The sequence below is a fragment of the Gopherus evgoodei genome, chromosome 10 (assembly GCF_007399415.2).
Source record: "Gopherus evgoodei ecotype Sinaloan lineage chromosome 10, rGopEvg1_v1.p, whole genome shotgun sequence".
Lineage (NCBI taxonomy): Eukaryota > Metazoa > Chordata > Testudines > Testudinidae > Gopherus > Gopherus evgoodei.
In genome coordinates, this window is record NC_044331.1 from 54919277 (window position 1) to 54941274 (window position 21998).

The following is a 21998-nucleotide window of genomic DNA, read 5'->3' on the forward strand; positions in this document are numbered from 1 at the left end:
ATCTTGGGTCAAGTGCTGTAGCTATCTTTAGAAATCTCACATTGGTACCCTCTTTGCGTTTTGTCAGATCTGCTGTGAAAGTGTTCTTAAAGTGAACATGTTCTGGGTCATCATCCGAGACTGCTATAACATGAAATATATGGCAGAATGCAGGTAAAACAGAGCAGGAGACATATAATTCCACCCCAAGGAGTGCAGTCACAAATTTAATTAACATGTTTTTTTAAGTGAGCATCATCAGCATGGAAACATGTTCCCTGGAATGGTGGACAAAGCATGAAGGGGCATACAAATTTTTAGATTATCTGGCACATTAATTCCTTGCAATGCTAGCTACAGAAGTGCCATGTAAATACCTATTCTCACTTTCAGGTGACATTGTAAATAAGAAGCAGGCAGCATTATTTCCTGTCAATGTAAACAGACTTGTTTGTCTTAGCAATTGGCTGAACAAGAAGTAGGACTGAGTGGACTTGTAGGCTCTAAAGTTTTACATTGTTTTGGTTTTTTTGAGTGCAATTATGTAACAAAAAAAATCTACATTTGTAAGTTTTATTTTTATGAAAAATATATTGCATTATAATACTTGTATGAAGTGAACTGAAAAACACTGTTTATCATTTTTACAGAGCAAATATTTGTAATAAAAATAATATAAAGTGAGCACTGTACACTTTGTATTTTGTGTTGTAATTGAAATCAATGTATTTGAAAATGTAGAAAAGCGTCCAAAATATTTAATAAATTGCAAATGGTATTCTATTGTTTATCAGTGTGATTAATCGCAATTAATTTTTTAAATCGTGATTAATATTTTTGAGTTAATTGCGTGAATTAACTGCGATGGACAGCCGTAATCTGTACCTTTGTACAAAGCTGCACCAGTATACTTGCACATCTGTGTCACTACAGTCTCTTGTATACTACAATCAAAAGCCTCCCATGATTTCAGAGGCCTTTGGACCAAGCTCTTTCACTTAAAATTTGCACGATGATCCTGTAATTGACTTGTATTTCCATAACAGTGCTCAGCTGATGATGCTCAGGCAGCCTTAAAATTTGGGTTCCTTCCTTTGTTGGTTTGTGTCTCAACATTAACCTTTACTGACATAATTATTTTAACACTAAGATGGGAAAGGGAGTCAGAGATTTTAACATTGGGTGTGATGAGAGAAGCAATGTAATAGCAGCATTAGAACAGAATGCTACAGCAAGAGGACCCAACATAACCAACGCAATGGTCTACGTTTGATAGTCTACATTGTGGGAATTAGTTTCTCGTCATGTCTACATATATAAAGACTTTTCTTGGATTTTATTTTCAGATGAAGTCCTTTGTGTCAATGACCTAAAAAACTTCAGGGCTGGGTGGCATAGTGAACAAGAACACACTCTGCAGGAGTCATGGAACTCCCTTCTAAAGTTCAATTATTCTCACCGTGGGCGAATCTCCAACATGGATTTTCAAGGGGATATCTTTGATGAGTTTCTCCATCAGCAGAAAATCAGCCGCCATGGAGAACATCAGCTTGTGAGGAAAGAAGGAATACAAGTGCTACCGAAAAGACAAGAAGAAAATTACATGGAGACAGATGATGGAAATGATTTTAAAATCCCTGTTTTGCCATATGGACAGCACTTAATAATAGACATTAAATCCACATGGGGAGACAGACACTATGTTGGTCTTAATGGAATTGAAATTTTTAGTTCCAAAGGAGAGCCTGTTCAGATTTCAAAGATAAAAGCTGAGCCACCTGATATAAATATTTTACCAGCCTATGGCAAAGATCCAAGAGTAATAACCAATCTAACTGATGGGGTAAATCGGACACAGGATGACATGCACCTTTGGCTAGCACCCTTTACTCCTGGGAAGCCTCACCATATCTATATTGACTTTGTGAATCCCTGTCAAGTAGCTATGATTAGGATTTGGAATTATAATAAATCCCGAATACACTCCTTCCGAGGTGTGAAGGATATTACAATGCTATTAGATGAGCAATGCATCTTTAAAGGAGAAATTGCAAAGGCTTCAGGAACATTGTCTGGAGGTATAGTATAATCCCTCATTTTCTTTGTGAAAATGACACCTGGCTACACTGCTGTTTTTAGCATGCTAGCTAGAGTTAGCATGGGTAACTCTGCATGAGCTGGGAATCAAACTTCCCAACTCAAATGTAGATGTATTCTCTGTAAAGAGATTTTTTTATATTTATAGCTCCTAGAGTCCCCAGCCAGGACAGGGAACAGACATAAAAAACAAAAGATTGTCTCAGCCCCAGACAGCTTACAGTCTTGGGCTTTATTTGTATTGTCCTTGTTTTTATGAGTATGAGATCTTTTTTTACAGATTTATATTTTAGGTGTGTTTAAAAATCATCTAGAATCTCTGGACTCACTTACACTACAATAAAAAATTGTGTTTTAACATGTTAACTACAGTAGAACCTCAAAGATACAAACACCAGAGTTACAGACTTACCGGTCAACCGGAGACCATGTGGAACCGGAATTAATCAGGCAACAACGGAGACAAAAAAACACAAATACTGTACTGCCTTGGGGATTTAGCCCTGGAGCTCAGGGCTTCAGCCATGGGGGGTTGGGACTGCAGCCACAAGCGGGGGATCAGGGCTCCAGGTGGGGGAGAGCTCGGGGTTTCAGCCTCATGGGTGCATCAGAGCTCAGGACTTTAGCTACAAGGAGAGGACCGGTTTCAGCTCCAGCACTCCCCCAGTAGCTAAACTCCCGAGTCCCAGTGGGCCCCCCAGCTGAAACGGGTAGGAGAGTAGTGGGGAGCCCCAATCCCTGATGCCTGCAGCAGGGCTGAAACCAGGATCAGAACTGTGGGGCTTCTGCCCCAAACCCCAGCATTCCCCCCTCTCATGTCTAAAGCCCTGAGCCCCCTTGCTCCCATGGGGCAGAAGCCCTGAGGCCCCTGCCCAGAGCCCTGGCACCCCAAAGGTCAGAAGCCGTGACTGCCCCGACCCTGCAGCTGCAGCCCCAACCCCTTGTGGCTGAAGTCCATAATGTCTTGTTCAAAGTTATGGAACATTTCAGAGTTACAAACAACCTCCATTCCCAAGGTGTCCGTAACTCTGAGGTTCTACTGTAACATGACTCTAAACTGTAGCATAGACAAGGAATAAATTGTCCCTTGTCTATCTTACAATTTACAGTCATATTAGTTAAACATATTACTCAACACGTTAAAACATAGTTCCATATTGTAGTGTACTGAAGCCCTTGGTTTGCGGTGCTTTCACGTTGTGTTTTTAATTCCTAATGTCTTATTGTGCTTTTCAGCTCCAGAGCACTTTGGGGATACTATATTGTTCACGACTGATGATGATATTCTAGAGGCCATATTCTGCTATGATGAGACTTATGATGGAGAAATTGAAAATGTGTGCTCACTGAGATATGAGGAAGAGCTAAAGAGACCAAGAACTGCTGATGGGGAGGGAGATGAGAGACCTTTTACACAAGCAGGCTTAAGAACAGATGATAAGCAGGTAGGACACATATTAATGAGGATTTCTAAGGAAACTATCTTCTATTTCCATTGAATAGTTCCAGTGGCAATAATTGATATCAGAGACTGAAGCTGGGACTGATATGGCTGTCAGTCTGTTCTGAGGATTTTATCACCAATCATATTACTGGGAGAAATTTGTTTTCAAAATGAATATTGTATTCCAATTTTTGTCTTTTCTGATTTATTCATGAGCATTTAATGAAGGCTATAGTGACATTATACACAAACTTCCTCTTTAATTATGTGGAAAGAGATAAGACAGTATTTCTTTTGGTTTAGACCCAGCTGCATATGTATACTGCTTTGAAGTTTATCTGTGTTTTTAATCCATAACTTGTAATTTTCTGAGTGTCAGGGCTGCAGGTCTCAAACGCCAGTCCACAGAGCTCTTAGGCACCAGTATGTTCCAACCCGCCACCCAGTGACCTGTTTTAAAGTGATCAGAACTCAAAGTTCACCTCTGACAGAGGACTCAAGTCCTGGGCTCTGATGGGTGGAACTCCAGGAATCCTGTTTGGTTCACTGCTTCTATTTGAACCAAGCAGAGGAACAGGAATTCATCTCTGCAACTGGGTTTCCCTGCTTAGGATGGCATCCCCTGCATTACCTGCTCCTACTGCCTAATCTGGTCTCCACTTGACCCTACTGACATCTGACTCTCTTTTTGCCCTCTGGCCTATCTCAGACTCTGATCACCTGGTATCCGGACCTGGCTTCCAACTCCTGTTCTGACTGATAGGCCTGGACCATTCACATCCCACTTGTGACACTGGGCTTAAGTCAGCTATAAAAGTAGACCCTGAACTAAAACTTATTCAAAAGTTCTTTGTGAAAATTTTCTCTACAGATCCAAATTGTGGCAGCTAGGCAACTTACCTTATGAGCCAGGGAACTAAGCAGAGCAATATAATCTGTCAGGGAGCACTTGCTCATCTGTCATGGTATAAAAGACTCTCTTGTGACTTTCATCCCCTTAAAGTTCAGTAAGTCATGGAACATTGGGGAAACTCCAAAGGACTGGAAGAAAATTAATGTTTTGCCAATATTAAAAAGGGTAAACAGGTGACCCAAGTAATTGTGAGCCTGTCAGCTTGACACTTAGAAAAAACAATGGAATGGCTGATACAGGACTAGATTAATAAAGAATTAGAGGAGGATAATATAGTTAATGCTAATCCTCATGTGTTAATAGAAAATAGATCTTGTCAAACTAATTTCATATCTTTTTTATGAGATTACAAGTTTGGTTGATAAAGGTAATAGTGTAGATGTAATATACTTATGTACAGCATTGGCTTTGGTACCACACAACATTTTGATTGAAAAACTATAAAGATATAAAATCAACACAGTAAATAGACTGAAAACTGGCTAACAAATAGGTCTCAGAATGCACTTGGGGAATCATCATCTAGCACGTGTTTCTAGTTGGTCCTCTGGGGATTGGTTCTTGGCCCTATGGTATTTAATATTTTTATCAATGATCTGGAAGAAAACATAAAATCATAACCGATAAAGTTTGTAGATGACACAAAGTTTGGATGGGTGGTAAGTAATGAAGAAAACAGTTCACTGATACAGACTGATCTGGATTGCTTGGTAATCTGGGTGTAAGCAAACAATGTGAATGTTAATACAGCCAAATATGTAAGATCATACATCTAGGAACAAAGAATGCAGACCATACTTATATGATGCGGGAAGCAGTGATTCTGAAAAAGACTTGGAGGTCATAGTAGATAAATAGCTGAACATGAGCTCTTATTGCGATACTGGGGCCAAAACAGCTAATGTGATCCTTTAATGTATAAACAAGGAAATATTATGTAGGAGAAGAGAAGTTGTATTACCTCTGTATTTGACACTGGTGTGGCTGCTAGTGGAATATTGTGTCCAGTTCTGGTGTCCACAATCCAAGAAGGATGTTAACTTGGAGAGAGTTCAGAGAAGAGCCACATGAATGATTAAAATATCATAGAAATGTAGGACTGGAAGAGACCTCAAGAAGTTAAAGTCCAGCCCCCTGTACTGAGGTAGGACAAAGTAAACCTAGACGGTCCTTGAAAGATGTTTGTTCAACCTGTGCTTAAAAACGTCCAATGATGGGGATTCCACAACCTCCCTTGGAAGCCTATTCCAGCATTTAACTACCCTTATAGTTAGAAAGTTTTTCCTAGATCTAACCTAAATCTCCCTTCTGCCGATTAAGCCCATGACTTCTTGTCCTAGTTTCAGTGGATGTGGAGAACAGTTGATCGCTGTCCTCTTTATAACAGCCCTTGACATATTTGAGAACTGTTGTCAGGTCCCCCCTCAGCCTTCTTTTCTCAAGACTAAACATGCCCAGTTTTCTAACCTTTCCTCAGAAGTCTGGCTTTCTAAACCTTTTATAATTGTTGTGGCTATTCTCTGGACTTTCTGCAATTTATCTTTCCTAAAGTGTGGTGCCCAGAGTTGGACACAGTACTCCAGCTGAGGCCTCACCATCACCAAGGAGAATGGGACAATTACCTCCTGTGTCTTACATAAAACACTCTTGTTAATACATCCCAGATTAGCCTTTTTCACTGCTGCATAACATTGTTCACTAATGTTCAGTTTGTGATCCATTATAATCCCCTGATCCTTTTCAGCAGTGCTACCACCTAGCCAGTTATTCCCCATTTTGAAGTTGTGCCTTTGATTTTTCCTTCCTAAGTGTAGTAATTTGCACTTGTCTTTACTGAATATCATCTTGTTCATTTCAGACCAATTCTCTCATTTCTCAAGATCATTTTTAATTTTAATCCTGTCCTCCAAAATCCTTGCAATTCCCCACCAGTCCGATGTCATCCCCAAATTTTATAAGCACTACTCTCCACTCCAGTATAATAGACTCATAGATTCCAGGGCCAGAAGGGACCATTGTGATCATCTGTTCTGACCTCCTGCATAACATAGGCCAGATAACTGCCGCACAATAATGCCTAGAGCAGATCTTTTAGAAAAACATTCAGTTCTGCTTTAAAAATTGTCAGGGATGGAGAATCCACCGTGACCCTTGATAAGTTGTTTCAATGGTTAATTACTCTCACTGTTAAAATTTTAAGCCTTATTTCCAGTCTGAATTTGTCTAGCTTCAACTTCCAGCCCCTGGAGTGTATTATACCTTCGTCTGCAAGACTGAAGAGCCCATTATTAAATATTTGTTCCCCAGGTAGGTATTTATGGACACTAGTCAAGTCAACCCTTAACCTTCTCTTTGTTAAACTAAATAGATTGACCTCTTCGAGTCTATCACTATAAGGCAGGTCTTCTAATCCTTTAATAATTCTTGTGGCTCTTCTCTGAATCATCTCCAATTTATCAACATCCTTCTGGACTCATGGGCACCAGAACTGGATACAGTGTTCTAGCAGTGATCACACCAATGTCAAATACAGAAGTAAAATAATCTTTCTACTCCTGCTCAAGATTCCCCTGTTTATGCATTCAAGTATTGCATTGGTCCTTTTGGCCACAGCATCCCACTGGGAGTTCCTGTCCAGCTAATTATCCACTAAATCTTTTACACAATCACTGCTTCCCAGGATAGAGTTCCCCATCCTGTAAGTATGGCCTACATTATTTGTTCCTAGGTGTATACAGCTATATTTAGCTATATTAAAATGCATATTATTTGCTTGCACCCAGGTTACAGAGCAATCTGGATTACTTGGTATCAGTGACCTGTCTTCTTTATTATTTACAACTCTCCCAAATTTTGGGTCATCTGCAAACTTTATCAGTGATGATTTTATGTTTCTTCCAGGTCATTGAGAAAAATACAACTTATTACATATAATGTGTCCATGTGCATTTACCATGATATTATTTATCAGCAAATTATGAGGTTTTTTGAATAATACCTCACAAGACATACATTGTATACACATTATTACAATAGTCTGTAGGGTGTGAACACGGGGTTATATTCTGTCACAGTATGGAAACAGTAAACCCACACAGCTAGTATGGAATAGAGTTTGTGTATTTGGATTAATGGACTTACATTCTGGCAATTCATCAGAATGAGACCAAATTGCAGTTCACCAGAATGAGAATCTTTCGTTCATTTATAATACACTAGTGTCATGTGAAATAAGTGCACCATAAGTGATAACATTTCTTTGTAAATTATAGTTTATCCTTTCCTCTATGTGTGTTCCATTCTATGCATCTGAAGAAGTGAGCTGTAGCCCGCGAAAGCTTATGCTGAAATAATTTTGTTAGTCTCTAAGATGCCACAAGTACTCCTGTTCTTTTTGCGGATACAGACTAACACGGCTGCTACTCAGAAACCTTTCCTCTAGGTGTCTTTTTCTTTTTTCTTCTATTTTTACAGATTGTCCTTCCCCCTGCCCCAGCCTGTTGTCATGTCTCATTATTTTATCTGTCAAATTAAGATTGTGAGCACTCTAGGTCCAGGGCTTGTCCTTTTTCTTGTGCACATAGTTCTTTGCACATCAATAATACTGTATCAGCAATATACTATATACAACATATGAATATCCACTGCACTTCTTGGTTTCCTTTTTAGGTTCAGGAGCAAGTGATGGTGTCAGACCATCTTTCTGAGCTTACACCCAAGGTACCCGGGGTATACACTGGACAATGTAAGTACTGTGTTTTGCCATTTTTTCTTGTAATATACAAACTAACATATTACATACCACATTCTTATACCCATAACATCTGCAAATATTATCATGTGAGATTTTTCTCCAGCACAGTTGTGTACAAACTCCTGATGAATGTTGGAATGAAGTAAAGAAGAGTAATTAAGTGTGCATAGGCTGAAGCTTTGTTTATTATGGAATTTAGCACACCATAACATTTGGAATTTAACCCAATTTTCTGTAATACTCAGCAAAATGGCACAAGGTGATTGACCAGTCCCTGAATGAAGGCTGATTTGAATTAGCTCTGCCCCTGTCAGTTTCTGTGTAAACTGGTGGGATGTCTCTGGCCAGGTCTACACTAGGAGTGCTTTAGTGGTATAAGAATACCAGTCTACTGTACCAGCAAAGCACTCCCCTCACCCCCCCAAGAATGAAATAAGTTATGCTGCTGAAAGTGCTGTTTTGCCAGCTAACTGCATCTGCACTGGGCTTTCAGCTGTGTTATTCAGGGCTCACACCTCATCACACCCTTGAGTAACACAGCTATGCTGGCAGAACTCTGTAATATAGACCCAGTCTTAGTAGAAATAGAACAGCAGTAATCAGTAGGAGCAAATTTTTAATGGCAAAGTGTTATAATAAGCAACACAAACAACAAAATACCTCCACAGCTAGGATTGAATCAGTAATATCTTGATAAAGATCCCTGCCTTCGCACAGGCATTCTCCCTCCTCTACCACCCCAGCAGCCCTTCTGTAATTCTCTCCATATGAGCACTTGTACAAAGGGAGAGGAAAATGAAACTGGAGTTAACATCTTCAGGGACTGCCCTTGCCCCATCACAATCTTCTTCAGGAGACAAGACTCTTGAGCTGGCCAGTTGAAACTACTATTGATTAGCATCCGTGTAAGCTCTGCAGAGATCGCCACACTTAGGGTATGACTAATGTGCATAGCATAAGCTCAGCGTTGTGTAATTATTAGTAGCAGATTATATGTAGCTGGACTGCACAGTTTGGCTGCCCTACTGTTTGTTATACAGAGTATCATGAGTATTAGTGTTTCTTCAGATTTGGTGAAAGGCAGCTACTTGTGGGATTTATTATTATTTATGAAATGAGAAATATTTTTACAGTTACTATGGTGGATTTATCCCACCTGATTCACTGGAATTTTACTTGCTGTATCTAGATATTATTGATACTTGTTTAGTAAACCCATGAGCCTGTGGAATGTGAAAAGCCACCTGTCTGTATGTATATAATACTGCTGCACGCAACTTCGGCAGTCCTGCGGCAGCTATCTCACACTGCTTTGTGGTCAACTGTTACTGACCTGTCTGTGTACCTCTGTGTCCTCCCCTCCTCTGGTGTCAAGTAGCCAGGATGCCCTCTCTCCCATTTTAAAACTGACACAGGGACAGATTTTGCCAATTTGCTGTTGGATTATATTCGCTCACATTGCTGAAATATTACTCCAGAAACTCCACAACTTGCCTCACACAGCCTGTTAGAACTGTGCCGAGACACTGGACCTCATCACCATCTAAGGAGAAGCCTCAGTGCAGGAAGCTCTTGTGGCCAATCACTGCAATAAAGACCTTTTTGTGGACATTGCTAACTGATGACCACAACGGGCCACAAGCAGAATGCTGTCCAGTGCAGGATAAAAAGCAAACAGCTCAGGAGAACCTCTATTCAAACCATGATGACAGAAAATGGTCCAGGAGTAAATAGGTGTCCTGTCCACTTTTTGAGGATCTGGATAGGATTTTGCGCTATTACACAACCTCCCAAACTAGGGAGGCTCTTCAGAGGAGGACCTTGAGGAGGCCATTGACGAGCTTAGGTTCTCTAGGTTCCCTGAGAGTTAGGTTCTCTTTGGGACTACAGCCTAGAAGATGCCAGCCTAGAAGAAGGAAACCCTGATTGCTGCCAAATAATGACTAAGCCCAATTCCCAGCCAGCAAATGAGAGAACCTCACCATGTAAGTGTCTAGCTTTACAATTTATTATTGTTGTTGTCATTGTGCTTACTGCTGTACTAGCTTCCATTACAGGTGCCCCATGGTTGCAGCCATTGTAGGTTAATGTGAGCTAGGCGCCTTGCTGAGTCTTCAGCCCCCGCCTGCATCCATCCCTTCTTCAACCCATGCTGTCCACTACCTTCCTCCCTTATATACATTTTCAAAATGGCGGCTGTTCCAACTGGGAAATTGGCCTCTGTCACAGTTCCAGTGTAACTGCACCTGTATTCCCCCTCCATGGTTCATTGAGGGCACCTACTTAAAGGTTTCTGGCCCCAAGCCATCACCTCTCTTTGGCAGAGAGCCACATCTCACTCTTTCCAGATCAGATCTTTTTCAGGCTGCATAGTTCCCTGCCAACACTGTGATACCCCCAGCAATCCAGACTAAACAGGCCAGCATCTGTGCTTTGCTTTCTCTCCAAAGGCTGTGAAAAGTGTAATTATCCTCAGTTACCAAATACCACACAGCTCTTTCTAAGCAAGCACATTTATTCTTAAAATGAAAGCATTAAAGAGAAAATATAGTAAAACAATAAAAGCGCACACAACCCATGCTTAAAAGCTTACTGGGGGTCACCCCAACTCCAGCATCAGGCTCTAGTAGCTGTAAGTCCTTGAAAACCCACAACTAGATTTTCCCAGTAGTTACAAGTTCATAACTGTCTCAGACTCAGAACCAGAACAACAAGCGGGGAGTTCATCTGTTTTTTAATACAGCTCAGACCTTTGATCACCACTCTCTGGCAATAGGTAATCAGTAGACAAAGAGCTCTCCTCAGGGTGTAGCGTCAAAAGTCAAGGTTTTTTGCATAACTAGAGGTGGTGAATTTGCCTTAACCTCCTTCCAGCTATTCCCCAGGAAATCCACTTAATGCATATTGCCCCAAAAGTCCATTTTTGTCTGGCAAATTTTCAATATAGTTCTTTGAACACGCAGGCCTCTCATTCCATCTCCTCTCTAAAGAGGTGACATACAATTCCAGCCCACAATAATACTTAATCTTTGCATTCAACAGAATGGACCCCAAAGATACTTAAACTTAATTCAATAAGGTTTTTTAAGGATATTGTAAGAGATTGACATGTCTGTCACAACCTCTGTTTCATACTAAAGTCCTGACTATCAACCATTTTCGTCCCACACCACAGAGGATGCAATTGCTTGATATTCATCTAGATATTTTGGGGGATATCTGCACGGTCATTGCCCCCAGAATAGCTCGCAACTCTCTTCCATTTCTGCATCATTTCCTGGGGAACCGTCTTGGGCAGATGTGACCAACTGTGGCTCTGGAGCCACATGCGGCTCTTCAGAAGTTAATGTGCAGTTCCTTGTATAGGCACCAATTCCAGGGCTGGAGCTACAGGCGCCAACTTTCCAGTGTGCCGGGGGTGCTCACTGCTCAAATCCTGGCTCTGCCACAGGCCCTGCCCCACTCCACCCCCTCCCCTGAGCCTGCAGTGCCCTCACTCCTCCTCCCCACCCCCAAACCGCCTGTGCACCACGAAACAGCTGATCGGGAGGTGCTGAGAGGCTGCCAGTGGGTGGGATGCACTGGGAGGAGCTGATGGGACGCTGCTGATGTGTTACTGTGGCTCTTTGGCAAAGTGCATTGTTTAAATTCAGACTAACATGGCTACCCCTCTGATACTTGTTTAAATTCTGGCTCCTTCTCAGGCTCAGGTTGGCCATTCCTTAGGGAATAACTTCACAGCATATCTCACTGGTCTGCTCTTTGCCTTTTTGAGTAAGGCCATTCTCTGCCTTCTAGTCACCTTCCTCAGTGCAATGTCACAGAGAGTCAGGATAGCCTAAAGGGGATGTAGAGGGAATTACTGTTCATCTCACCGCTGGGTTCCCCCCGGTAAGGCCTCCAACACCATATAAACTCCTGTAAGGCACACCAAACCTGCAAAGCCAGACCAGGAACTTAATTCCCAGCTCCCAGCCTCCAAGGCACAACAGCAAAGCCAAACAGTATATACTGAACAGACAAAAATCCCAGTGCAGCCAACCCTCCTCATGGACAAACCACTCCCCATATCTGAGGTTCCCCAACCTGGGTAGACTCTCAGTGAGGTAAAATCAGAAATACATATAAAAATGCTATTGTAGTCTGTATGGAATAGGAACAATAATGGCTTTTGTTTTTTATTTACTCCCACAGCCATAGCACCTGCAGTGGCCAGATCTTCAAGGATGGGATCTTTATCTACAGCTGAGCTGCTTGCTAACCTGCAGGGGAGAAAATGGAAGACTCAGGACAAAACTGTTATGGACCTCATCAAAATCCTAAAGTAAAACCAGAATAGTGGAGAGATGGAGGCATTATTTGAGAATGAAGAGGGAAAAAGAGAGGGAACTCTACAGAGAGCTCATGGGATCCAGAGAGAGTGTGGTCCAGGACAGCATGACAGTTTCCAGAGAGAGCGGTGCTGTGGCCAAAGACAGTATTGACAAAGAATGGGAGATGCAGAGCCAGCTTCTGGAGGGAATGTAAAGCCTAAATGCTCTGCTGCAACGCATGTTGATGTAGGGCAGCAGGTGCTGCAAGTGTCATACAGCAGGACTCAGCCATGTTCTGCAGCCCCTAGATAATAAGACACACTGGGAATAGCAGCAACTCCTCCCAACTGTAGCCCCTCCCCCTGTGCAGTCCTCCCAGTGGCTGTTCCCTTCCCAGAGGCAGATCTGGGCACTGAGAACATTTGCACATGGGAAGAAGGCTTTTTTGAGCCTTCCAGCACCCCTGGTAACTTTGAGCCTTGCCACTCAACACCAGAAGGCCCTCGAACAAGAAGAAACAGAGGCCAGATGTATACATCCCTATGACTTTAAGCCACCCTCCCCCTTGTTTTCTTTTACACTGCAGTTTTGCACTTTCCATTTTTACGTCACTATTGTTTTAATTAAAGGTTTCTTTCTGGTTGTTAGTTAATAGATTGTTGTTTAATGTATTAATAATAAAAATTGTTTCATTATTGCTTCTGCTTCAGTTAAAGCTTTATTTAGTTTGTTATATAGCTGATTGTGGTTACATAATAAAAGCCATTAAAATTCATACATAGTGAGTCATCAAATCATTTAACATAGAAAATCCTTAAACCTGAAATAATTCACAGCACATTTTCTGGCCCTGAGACTCAAAATAACAGCAGTAGGCATCTCTGATAATAGTGCCTCAACTGTTTCTGTAGGATGCCTTGGTGACTGCTCACACTGCTGAGTGAGTCTCTGCGTCTCCATCTCCCACCCATCGTTAAGGTTTTCTCCCTTACTCTCACAAATATTGTGCAAAATCCAACATGCTGCTGTAATGGTTGGAACTTGTTTTCTACTGCTTTCTACCTATTCCAGAAACAGCAGCACCTCCTTTTCAAAAGCCCAGATGCTTAATCCACTGCCATTCTGGAACTGGCGGGGCGATAATTGAACTGTTCCTTCTGTTGAAGCATCCTGTGAACAGCTTCATTAACCAGGGAAGCAGAGGATAAGCCAAGTCTCCCAAGATAACTGGAGCAACTTCCCCACCATTAATGTCCATAGTGATCTGGGGGTGGGGTGGGGGCAAACTGTCCATTATTCATTAAGGTAAAAAAAGCTGAGTTCCAAAAGATCCTAGCATCATGGACCCTTCCAGGCCACCCTGTACTTATATCTGTTAACCTGCCGTGGCAGTCAACCAGCTCCTGGAGTACCATGGAGAAATAAACCTTTCTGTTAATAAATTCCTTTCTATTTATAAATTCTTCATCCTGGTGTGTATGTGGAGGAAGAGAGGGTTGCGAAATAATAGACACCTGAGTCCATCCATTGCCCCAATACAGTTTGGGAACCCCAAGTGTGCAAAGCTATTAATGACCCCCTGAGCATTACCAAGCTGTGTAACCCAGTGTACCTTTTCCATGGCAACACATACCTGGGTGACAGTGGCCCCAGTAGTAAATCTCCCCCATGTCAAACTGGTTGGCTGAGGATCAATAGCATTTGGGGATGGCCAGCCTCCAGATGGCAATGGTGACCCGTGTCTCCACAGGCATGGGCCACCATGTATGGTAAGCTGTCACTGCAGCTCTGGGATTAGTTCAGTACAGATCTCAAAAAAGATTGCCTTCCCCTCCTGAAATTCTCTTGATTTTAAAATTGTCAGTGGTAGAGAATCCACTACAAAAGTTGGTAAATGGTTCCAATGGTTAGTTACTCTCACTGTTAAAAATGGATGCCTTGTTTCCAGTCTAAATTGGTCCAGCTTCAACTTCAACAGGCAGTAGCTCATGTTGGACCTTTCTCTGCTAGATTGAAGGGTCTATTGTTAAATATTTGTTCCATGTGTAGGTTCTTGGACTATAATCAAGTCACCTTCTCTTTGTTAAGCTAAATAGATCGAGTTTGAGTCTATCACTATAAGGCATTTTTTCTAATTCTTTGATCATTCTCATGGCTCTTTTTGGAACCCTGTCCAATTTATCAACATCCTTCTTGAACTGAGCATGCCAGAACTGGACACAGTATTCCAGCAGTGATAGCACAGTGCCAAATACAGAGGTAAAATAACCTCTCTGTTCTTACTTGAGATTCTCCTCTTTATGCATCCCAGGATCTCATTAGTTCTTTTGGCTACAGCATCCCAATGGAAGCTCATGTTCAGCTGATTATCCACTCCCCATCCCAAATCTTTTTCAGATTTTTAATCAGCATGTTGTGTGTTACCAAGTCAAACGCCTTACAGAAGTCTAAGTATATTACATCAACACTTATTTTTATCAACCAAATTTATAGTCTCATAAAAAATATCAGATTAGTTTAACAGAATCTCTTTTGCATAATTCCGTGTGGGGTGGGGACAGTTGGTGGCAGGGGAAGGGAAGGGGCAGGGAAGCAGCTACTTGCTGGGACCAAGGAGGAGGAGAGCCGGTGACAGCTAGGAACAGGGAAAGGAGGATCAGGAAGCTGCTGGAAGTGGGATGGAAGCAAGTGTAGCCAGATGCCCCAAAATTGTGTGAGAGCATGAGTGCTTCACATCATCACCAGAGCTCCTGCAGCAGGGGTCAAAATCTTGGGACTCTGCATAAAATCATAAAAGGTGCAGTAGTGGGGGTGACATAGAGTGTTCTGTCAGGAAGATGCTCTTAGCAGCAGTTTGAACGGACTTGATGAGGTGAGTTTGCAGGCACTGAGTTCACATTTGAATGCCTGCTCCCAAAGATTTTGAAACTCCTGCATCTTTGTGGATAACAAGCTACTCTGAATTCCTTAGATCCCCTGCTATCTCCAGTTACTGTTAGCAAATCTTAGTTAGCCCTTGAACTTGCATACTGTTATTTTGCACTTTTCTGGATGCACCTGGAAAAAAACAAAAGGAGGTGCTTCCTTCTTGTTGCATGCTAATTATGGAGGTTTGGATTAATAAACTGATCTGCTAGTATGTGAGTTAGGATAATTACTTTGGTGCCTCCTGCTACTGACTGATGAATATGTGTGTGTTCATTCTTATTTTTAGGTCTGCAGCTAAATTTCACCTTATCCTGGGGAGACACACATTATCTTGGACTGACCGGATTTGAAATAGTAGGAAAGGATGGTCAAGCTTTGCCAATTACTATAGATCAGATTTCTGCTTCACCACAAGATTTAAATGACCTTGCAGAGTACATGGAAGATTCCAGAACATTAGACAAGTAAGTAGAAAAACAACTGAAAACTCTAAGTATCTCCTGTAGTGTTTTGTCCTGTGTGGGTTGTTTCAGTGATAGTCTTCTCAATATTCTCATTAGTCTGAGATTTGAGAGGTAATAAATGAGAACTTATTATAAATACATATAATTTAAATTTATAAAATGATATAATTGTTTAATCCTTGTATAATAATGATAATAATAAATAATAATAATGTAAACTTGCAGCAGTGCCATCATTAGCTATGACCTGTGTCAGGTTTCTGTGTCAGATTCCAGATTCCTGTGCCAGGACATCCCTGCGGCCCGCTGCTTCCCGCAGCTCCCATTGGCCAGGAACGGTGAACCACAGCCACTGGGAGCTATGGGGGGCCGTGTCTGCAGATGGTCAACATCAGCAGAATGTCTTGCGGCCCATAATCAGATTACCCTGATGGGCCGCATGCGGCCCGCAGGTTGCCCACCACTGGACTATACAATACAATTTTGCAGACCTGATCTCAGCCCAAGTATTAATCATTTTTGGAAAGTTTGAGCAAATATAGGTTCTTGTGACTCTTTAAAAAAAACAAAAAAAAGCTGTGTGCTAAAATGTAGAGGTAAACACTGGAATTATGTCAAGCAAATAGACTTCATTATGGAGAAACACCTTTCAATTTTCCAGTGAAAATGGGTTATGGGCTGAGTTATGGCCATATGGAAACTACATGTCACACACGCTCAAGTAATTTTCCTGGTAGCTCCACCTCATTTAATGTGCATTGGCTCATGCATTTGAAATATGTTATGTACCTAGAAAGTAAAGTTTTCTGTAAAATTAATTGGATTCTTTGGGCAGGATCACATTTTCACCATATGTACAAACAGCACCTACCATAGTGGGGCTCTCGTCCCTGATTCGCCATCTAGGTGTAACTGCATTACAAATAATAATAGCTTTTGTGCATAGTACATAAAACATTTATGGTGCAAGGAGCATGTTCAGTGAGACAAGAGAACCCTGAAGTTCTTGCTGCATAGAATAAAATATGTAGTGACTTATGTAATACCTTGTTTCCTTAAGTGAATATTTTGCACAGGACAGACCTACCATTTTTAATTTTTTAAAAATAACAAACCTAAGGAATTCTCTTTAAATAACTTGTGAAAGAAAATGTTACGGTTGCATAATTAAGCACTGAGAAGTCAGGCAGGGCAGTTTTGGCAGCAAATGTAAAAAAAAATATTACATATAGTAACATCACTATGAACAATTAATTTGACTTCTTTAAAATATTTGTAATAAGTACTTAGTGTAATGTTATTTTACTTCAGACTTAAGTTATTTAGAAATAAATCTGTCACATCTTTTCCTTCACTGAGCACGATTCTACACATATACTGCAGAGGTTCTCAGAAATCATGCTGTGCAATGATTTAATTAAAGCTTGTATCTTGCTGCATAAACACATGGGCAGTGTTAAGACTACACGGGCAACATTAACTTTGTCATTTCCTAATTTTTGAGTGGTTCACTTTTGCAATCATAACATTTTAATCATTAAAAGTTATTGTGTTGAAACTTCATTCTTCTTTTTAGATTATATGTCTGCTCTAAACTGAGGTAATTACAACTGTTGTCCTTTCAATGCCTAAAAAAGGAAGACTGATATCATGTAGCTTAAGGACCTAGCCTGCTAACCAGGATGAAAATATATTCACCAAATACAAAACTGAGAACCACATTCAATTACTGCATCTCTTGATTTATTTTTTCTGGTAATTCATTAAGTATCTTTTCCTGAGTTGTCTCAGAGTCTGCTTGCATCGCAATCAGATGGCATAACTGCAGCACACGTAGGTATAGCCAGCTAGCCTTGATCCTGCTAGCTCACTAAAAATAGCAGTGAAGCCATGGCAGCAACTACAGGCTAGCCACTCAAGTATGTGCCCTGGGTACTGATTGGCTTTTGCTCAGGTGGCTAGCCCGTGCCACCACTCATGCTGCCACAGTGTCACTGCAATTTTTAGCAAGCTAAAACCTAGCATGGATAAGCCTATACTTATCTCAGTCATGCCTCATGTTTGCTCAATCTTTTTCCTCTTTTCCTTCTTTCTCCTTTTACCCTCTTTCATCAGGTTAAATAGTGTTCTCTATCTTTTTCCAAATATATTCTCTCTCCCCCTACCCCCCTTTTTCACATATATGAAATATAAACATATAAAAAAAAAGTTAAAAATACTAAATTATGAATTCAAACAATGAAAAGTTAGGAAATGCCAAAATTAAGGTTATCTAACCCAACATTAATTTGTCTTCTTGTAAGTATGCATTTTGATACTGGGTAAAATTTAAGACTTAGATGCTTTAGAAAATTTTACTCACTGTCTTTAATTACATATAGTGTAGAGTGCTTTTTAAACTTTCAGACAAAGGCATAATAAAATCTAATGTCTGGAGGCTGGAGCTACTCAAATTCAGACTAGAAATAAGGCACATATTTTCCTGCGATCAGTTTTGTGTCCCTTCTGTGTACTGTTTTCTCTTGCTATTTTCCGTTGCTTAACAATTGCCAGTCCATTACTAAAGGATTTTTCTGTGTTTGTAGGTTAATAGATGGGACTAACATCACTGTTGAAGATAATCATATGTGGCTTATTCCTTTCACTTATGGGGAAGATCACATTATCACAATCTATTTTGATAAAGCTGAAAATATTGCAGGGCTTCGCTTTTGGAACTATAATAAATCTCCAGAGGATACCTATAGAGGGGTGAGTGAAAGAAAGTGGCACTGCCATCAGAAGTGTTCAACCACCCATTAGAAAATTTGTGCTTTGATAAATGAATGTGGCTGCTTTAATGTAATAGCATAAATCCTTCTAAATTATCTGACTCTGAGTTTCATGGCAGGTTTAATGGGTTGCTGTCTTCCTTCACAAACAGCAAATACAAGAAAAAGAGCCAGAGATAGTTCTAAGAAATTCACAGGGCCTGATTCTTCTTTGAGACACACAGTAGCACATGGTGCCAAATTCATTGAAAATAACAAACAGGTAGGTGTAAATACTAGTTGGGGAGAGGACACAGTATGGACACCTTCCATATGGCATTAGCTCTTAAATTGTTGAGGTTCTAGAGTGTGGGACACTCTTTCATAGAAAATCTAATTAGGAAAGACACTGATAGCAGTTTGTGGGGCACGAGTTTCCATGTGCTCTCTTACCTGGAAGTAATTTTTGTTCTCCTTTTGTTTATTTTATCACTGTATAAAATGCCAACAGGAATTTTTTTCTAAAAGATGCCTTGGTTGTTGTGGGACTTCATTACATATAAAACTTCAGCCCCAGGCATGTCAAACAGGTCTTACAACTCCCATCCACTCTATAGGAATGGATAGTGTGTATTATCTCCTGCTTATGACAGTGAACATAAGCCCTATGGAGTCATTTTAGTTAATTCTAAGAACTGAGAACTGATAGAAGATTATTTGGATTTGCAGGGACGTCTATTGGGCCATCTAGGCTATTCCCTACATCAGTGTTTTCCAAACTTGGGACACCGCTTGTGTAGGGAAAGCCCCTGGCAAGCCAGGCCAGTTTGTTTACCTGCCGCATCCTGCCGCATCCACAGGTCCGGCCGATAGTGGCTCCCGCTGGCTGCAGTTCGCTGCTGCAGGCCAATGGGGGCTGCGGGAAGCAGCAGCCAGCACATCCCTTGGCCTGCGCCGCTTCCAGCAGCTCCCATTGGCCTGCAGCAGCGAACTGCGGCCTGTGGGAGCTGCGATTGGCCAGACTTGCGGATTCGGCAGGTAGACAAAGCGGCCCAGCCCGCCAGATGCTTTCCTTACACAAGCGGCATCCCAAGTTTGGGAAACACTGCCCTACATCTAATAGCAGAGAAGGAGGAACAGTGACACTAGGACCCACCATATGGACAATACACTACACCCCAACATCATCAGCCTGTCAAGGGAACCTAGGCAGAGCCATCATATCTGGCCAGAGTATACTTAGTGAAGGAATATCAGGACTCATAGAAATCATCCTCAAAAAACTCACCACACAAAGGTCCAGCTTCCTCCGAGACACTACTGACTTCCTCAAGAAACTCCACAACATCAGCAGACTCCTCCAGCACACTATCCTTGCCATCATGGATGTCACCCTATATGCCAACATCCCTCACCGTGATGGCATCGCTGCCAGCCTCAAATACCAACAAGATAATGTACGGTTTCAGAGTAGAGGCCGTATTAGTCTGTATCTGCAAAAAGAACAGGCGTACTTGTGGCACCTTAGAGACTAGCAAATTTATTTCAGCATAAGCTTTCATGAGCTACAGCTCACTTCTTCGGCTGCATAGAATGGAACACACAGACAGGAGATATTTATACATACAGCGAACATGAAAAGGTGGAAGTATGCATACCAACAGGAAGAGTCTAATCAATAGAGATGAGCTATCATCAGCGGGAGAAAAAAAACTTTTGAAGTGATAATTGAGATGACCCATAGAAGGTGTGAAGAGAACTTCACATAGGGAAATAGATTCAATTAGTGTTATGACCCAACCATTCCCAGTCTCTGTTTAAACCCAAGTTAATTGTATCTAATTTGCATATTAATTCGAGTTCAGCAGTCTCTCTTTGGAGTCTGTTTCTGAAGTTTTTTTGTTGCAAAATTGCCACCTTCAAGTCTGTCATTGAGTGGTTAGAGAGGTTGAAGTGTTCTCCCACTGGTTTTTATATGTTATGATTCCTGATGTCAGTTTTGTGTCCATTTATTCTTTTGCCTAGAGACTGTCCGGTTTGGCCAATGTACATGGCAGAGGGGCATTGCTGGCACATGATGGCATATATCACAAGCCCCTGATGGCGTGGCTGATGTGACTAGGTCCTATGATGGTGCCACTTGAATAGATATGTGGGCTTTGTTGCAAGGATAGGTTCCTGGGTTAGTGATTATGTTGTATGGTGTGCGGTTGCTGGTGACTATTTGCTTCACGTTGGGAGGCTGTCTGTAAGTGAGGACTAGGCTGTCTGTAAGTGAGGACTGGCCTGTCTCCCAAGATCTGTGAGAGTGAGGGATCATCTTTAAAGATAGGTTATAGATCTTTGATGATGCACTGGAGAGGTTTTAGTTGGGGACTGTAGGTGATGGCTAGTGGCGTTCTGATATTTTCTTTGTTGGGCCTGTCCTGTAGTAGGTGGCTTCTGGGTACTCTTCTGGCTCTGTCAATCTGTTTTTTCACTTCAGCAGGTGGGTATTGTAGTTTTAAGAATGCTTGATAGAGATCTTGTAGGTGTTTATCTCTGTCTGAGGGATTGGAGCAAATACAGTTGTATCTTAGAGCTTGGCTGTAGACAATGGATCGTGTGGTGTGTCCTGGATGGAAGCTGGAGGCATGTAGGTAAGTATAGCGGTCAGTGGGTTTCTGGTATAGGGTGGTGTTTATGTGACCATCACTTATTAGCACAGTAGTGTCTAGGAAATGGACCGCTTGTGTGGATTGGTCTAGGCTGAGGTTGATGGTGGGATGGAAATTGTTAAAATCATGATGGAATTCCTCAAGGGCTTCTTTTCCATGGGTCCAGATGATGAAGATATCATCAATGTAGCGCAAGTAGAGTAGGGGCATTAGGGAACGAGAGCTAAGGAAGCGTTGTTCTAAGTCAGCCATAAAGATGTTGGCATACTGTGGGGCCATGCGGGTACCCATAGCAGTGCCACTGGCTTGAAAGTATATATTGTCCCCAAATGTGGAATAGTTGTGAGTGAGGACAAAGTAACAAAGTTCAGCCACCAGGTTAGCCGTGATATTATCGAGGATACTATTCCTTATAGCTTGTAGTCCATCTTTGTGTGGAATGTTCGTGTAGAGGGCTTCCACATCTGTAGTGGCCAGGATGGTGTTTTCTGGAAGATCACCAATGGATTGTAGTTTCCTCAGGAAGTCAGTGGTGTCTCGAAGCTGGGAGTGCTGGTAGCATAGGGCCTGAGGAGAGAGTCCACATAGCCAGACAATCCTGCTGTTAAGGTGCCATTGCTTGAGATGATGGGGCGTCCAGGATTTCCAGGTTTATGGATCTTGGGTAGCAAATAGAATACCCCTGGTCAGGGTTCTAGG

General features: G+C 41.6%; 1 protein-coding gene across 3 annotated transcripts in view; it reads left to right on the top strand.

Annotated features, from left to right (window-relative positions):
• Positions 1-21998, top strand: part of KIAA0556 (KIAA0556 ortholog) — a 187336-nt gene that overhangs the window by 120464 nt on the left and 44874 nt on the right. For all 3 annotated transcript variants that reach the window (XM_030579222.1, XM_030579224.1, XM_030579223.1), the window contains exons 15-19: positions 1326-2057; positions 3313-3521; positions 8103-8178; positions 15715-15892; positions 18478-18643. In XM_030579222.1, coding sequence (XP_030435082.1) covers positions 1326-2057; positions 3313-3521; positions 8103-8178; positions 15715-15892; positions 18478-18643 — 1361 coding nt within the window. The remainder of the gene's footprint in view (positions 1-1325; positions 2058-3312; positions 3522-8102; positions 8179-15714; positions 15893-18477; positions 18644-21998) is intronic.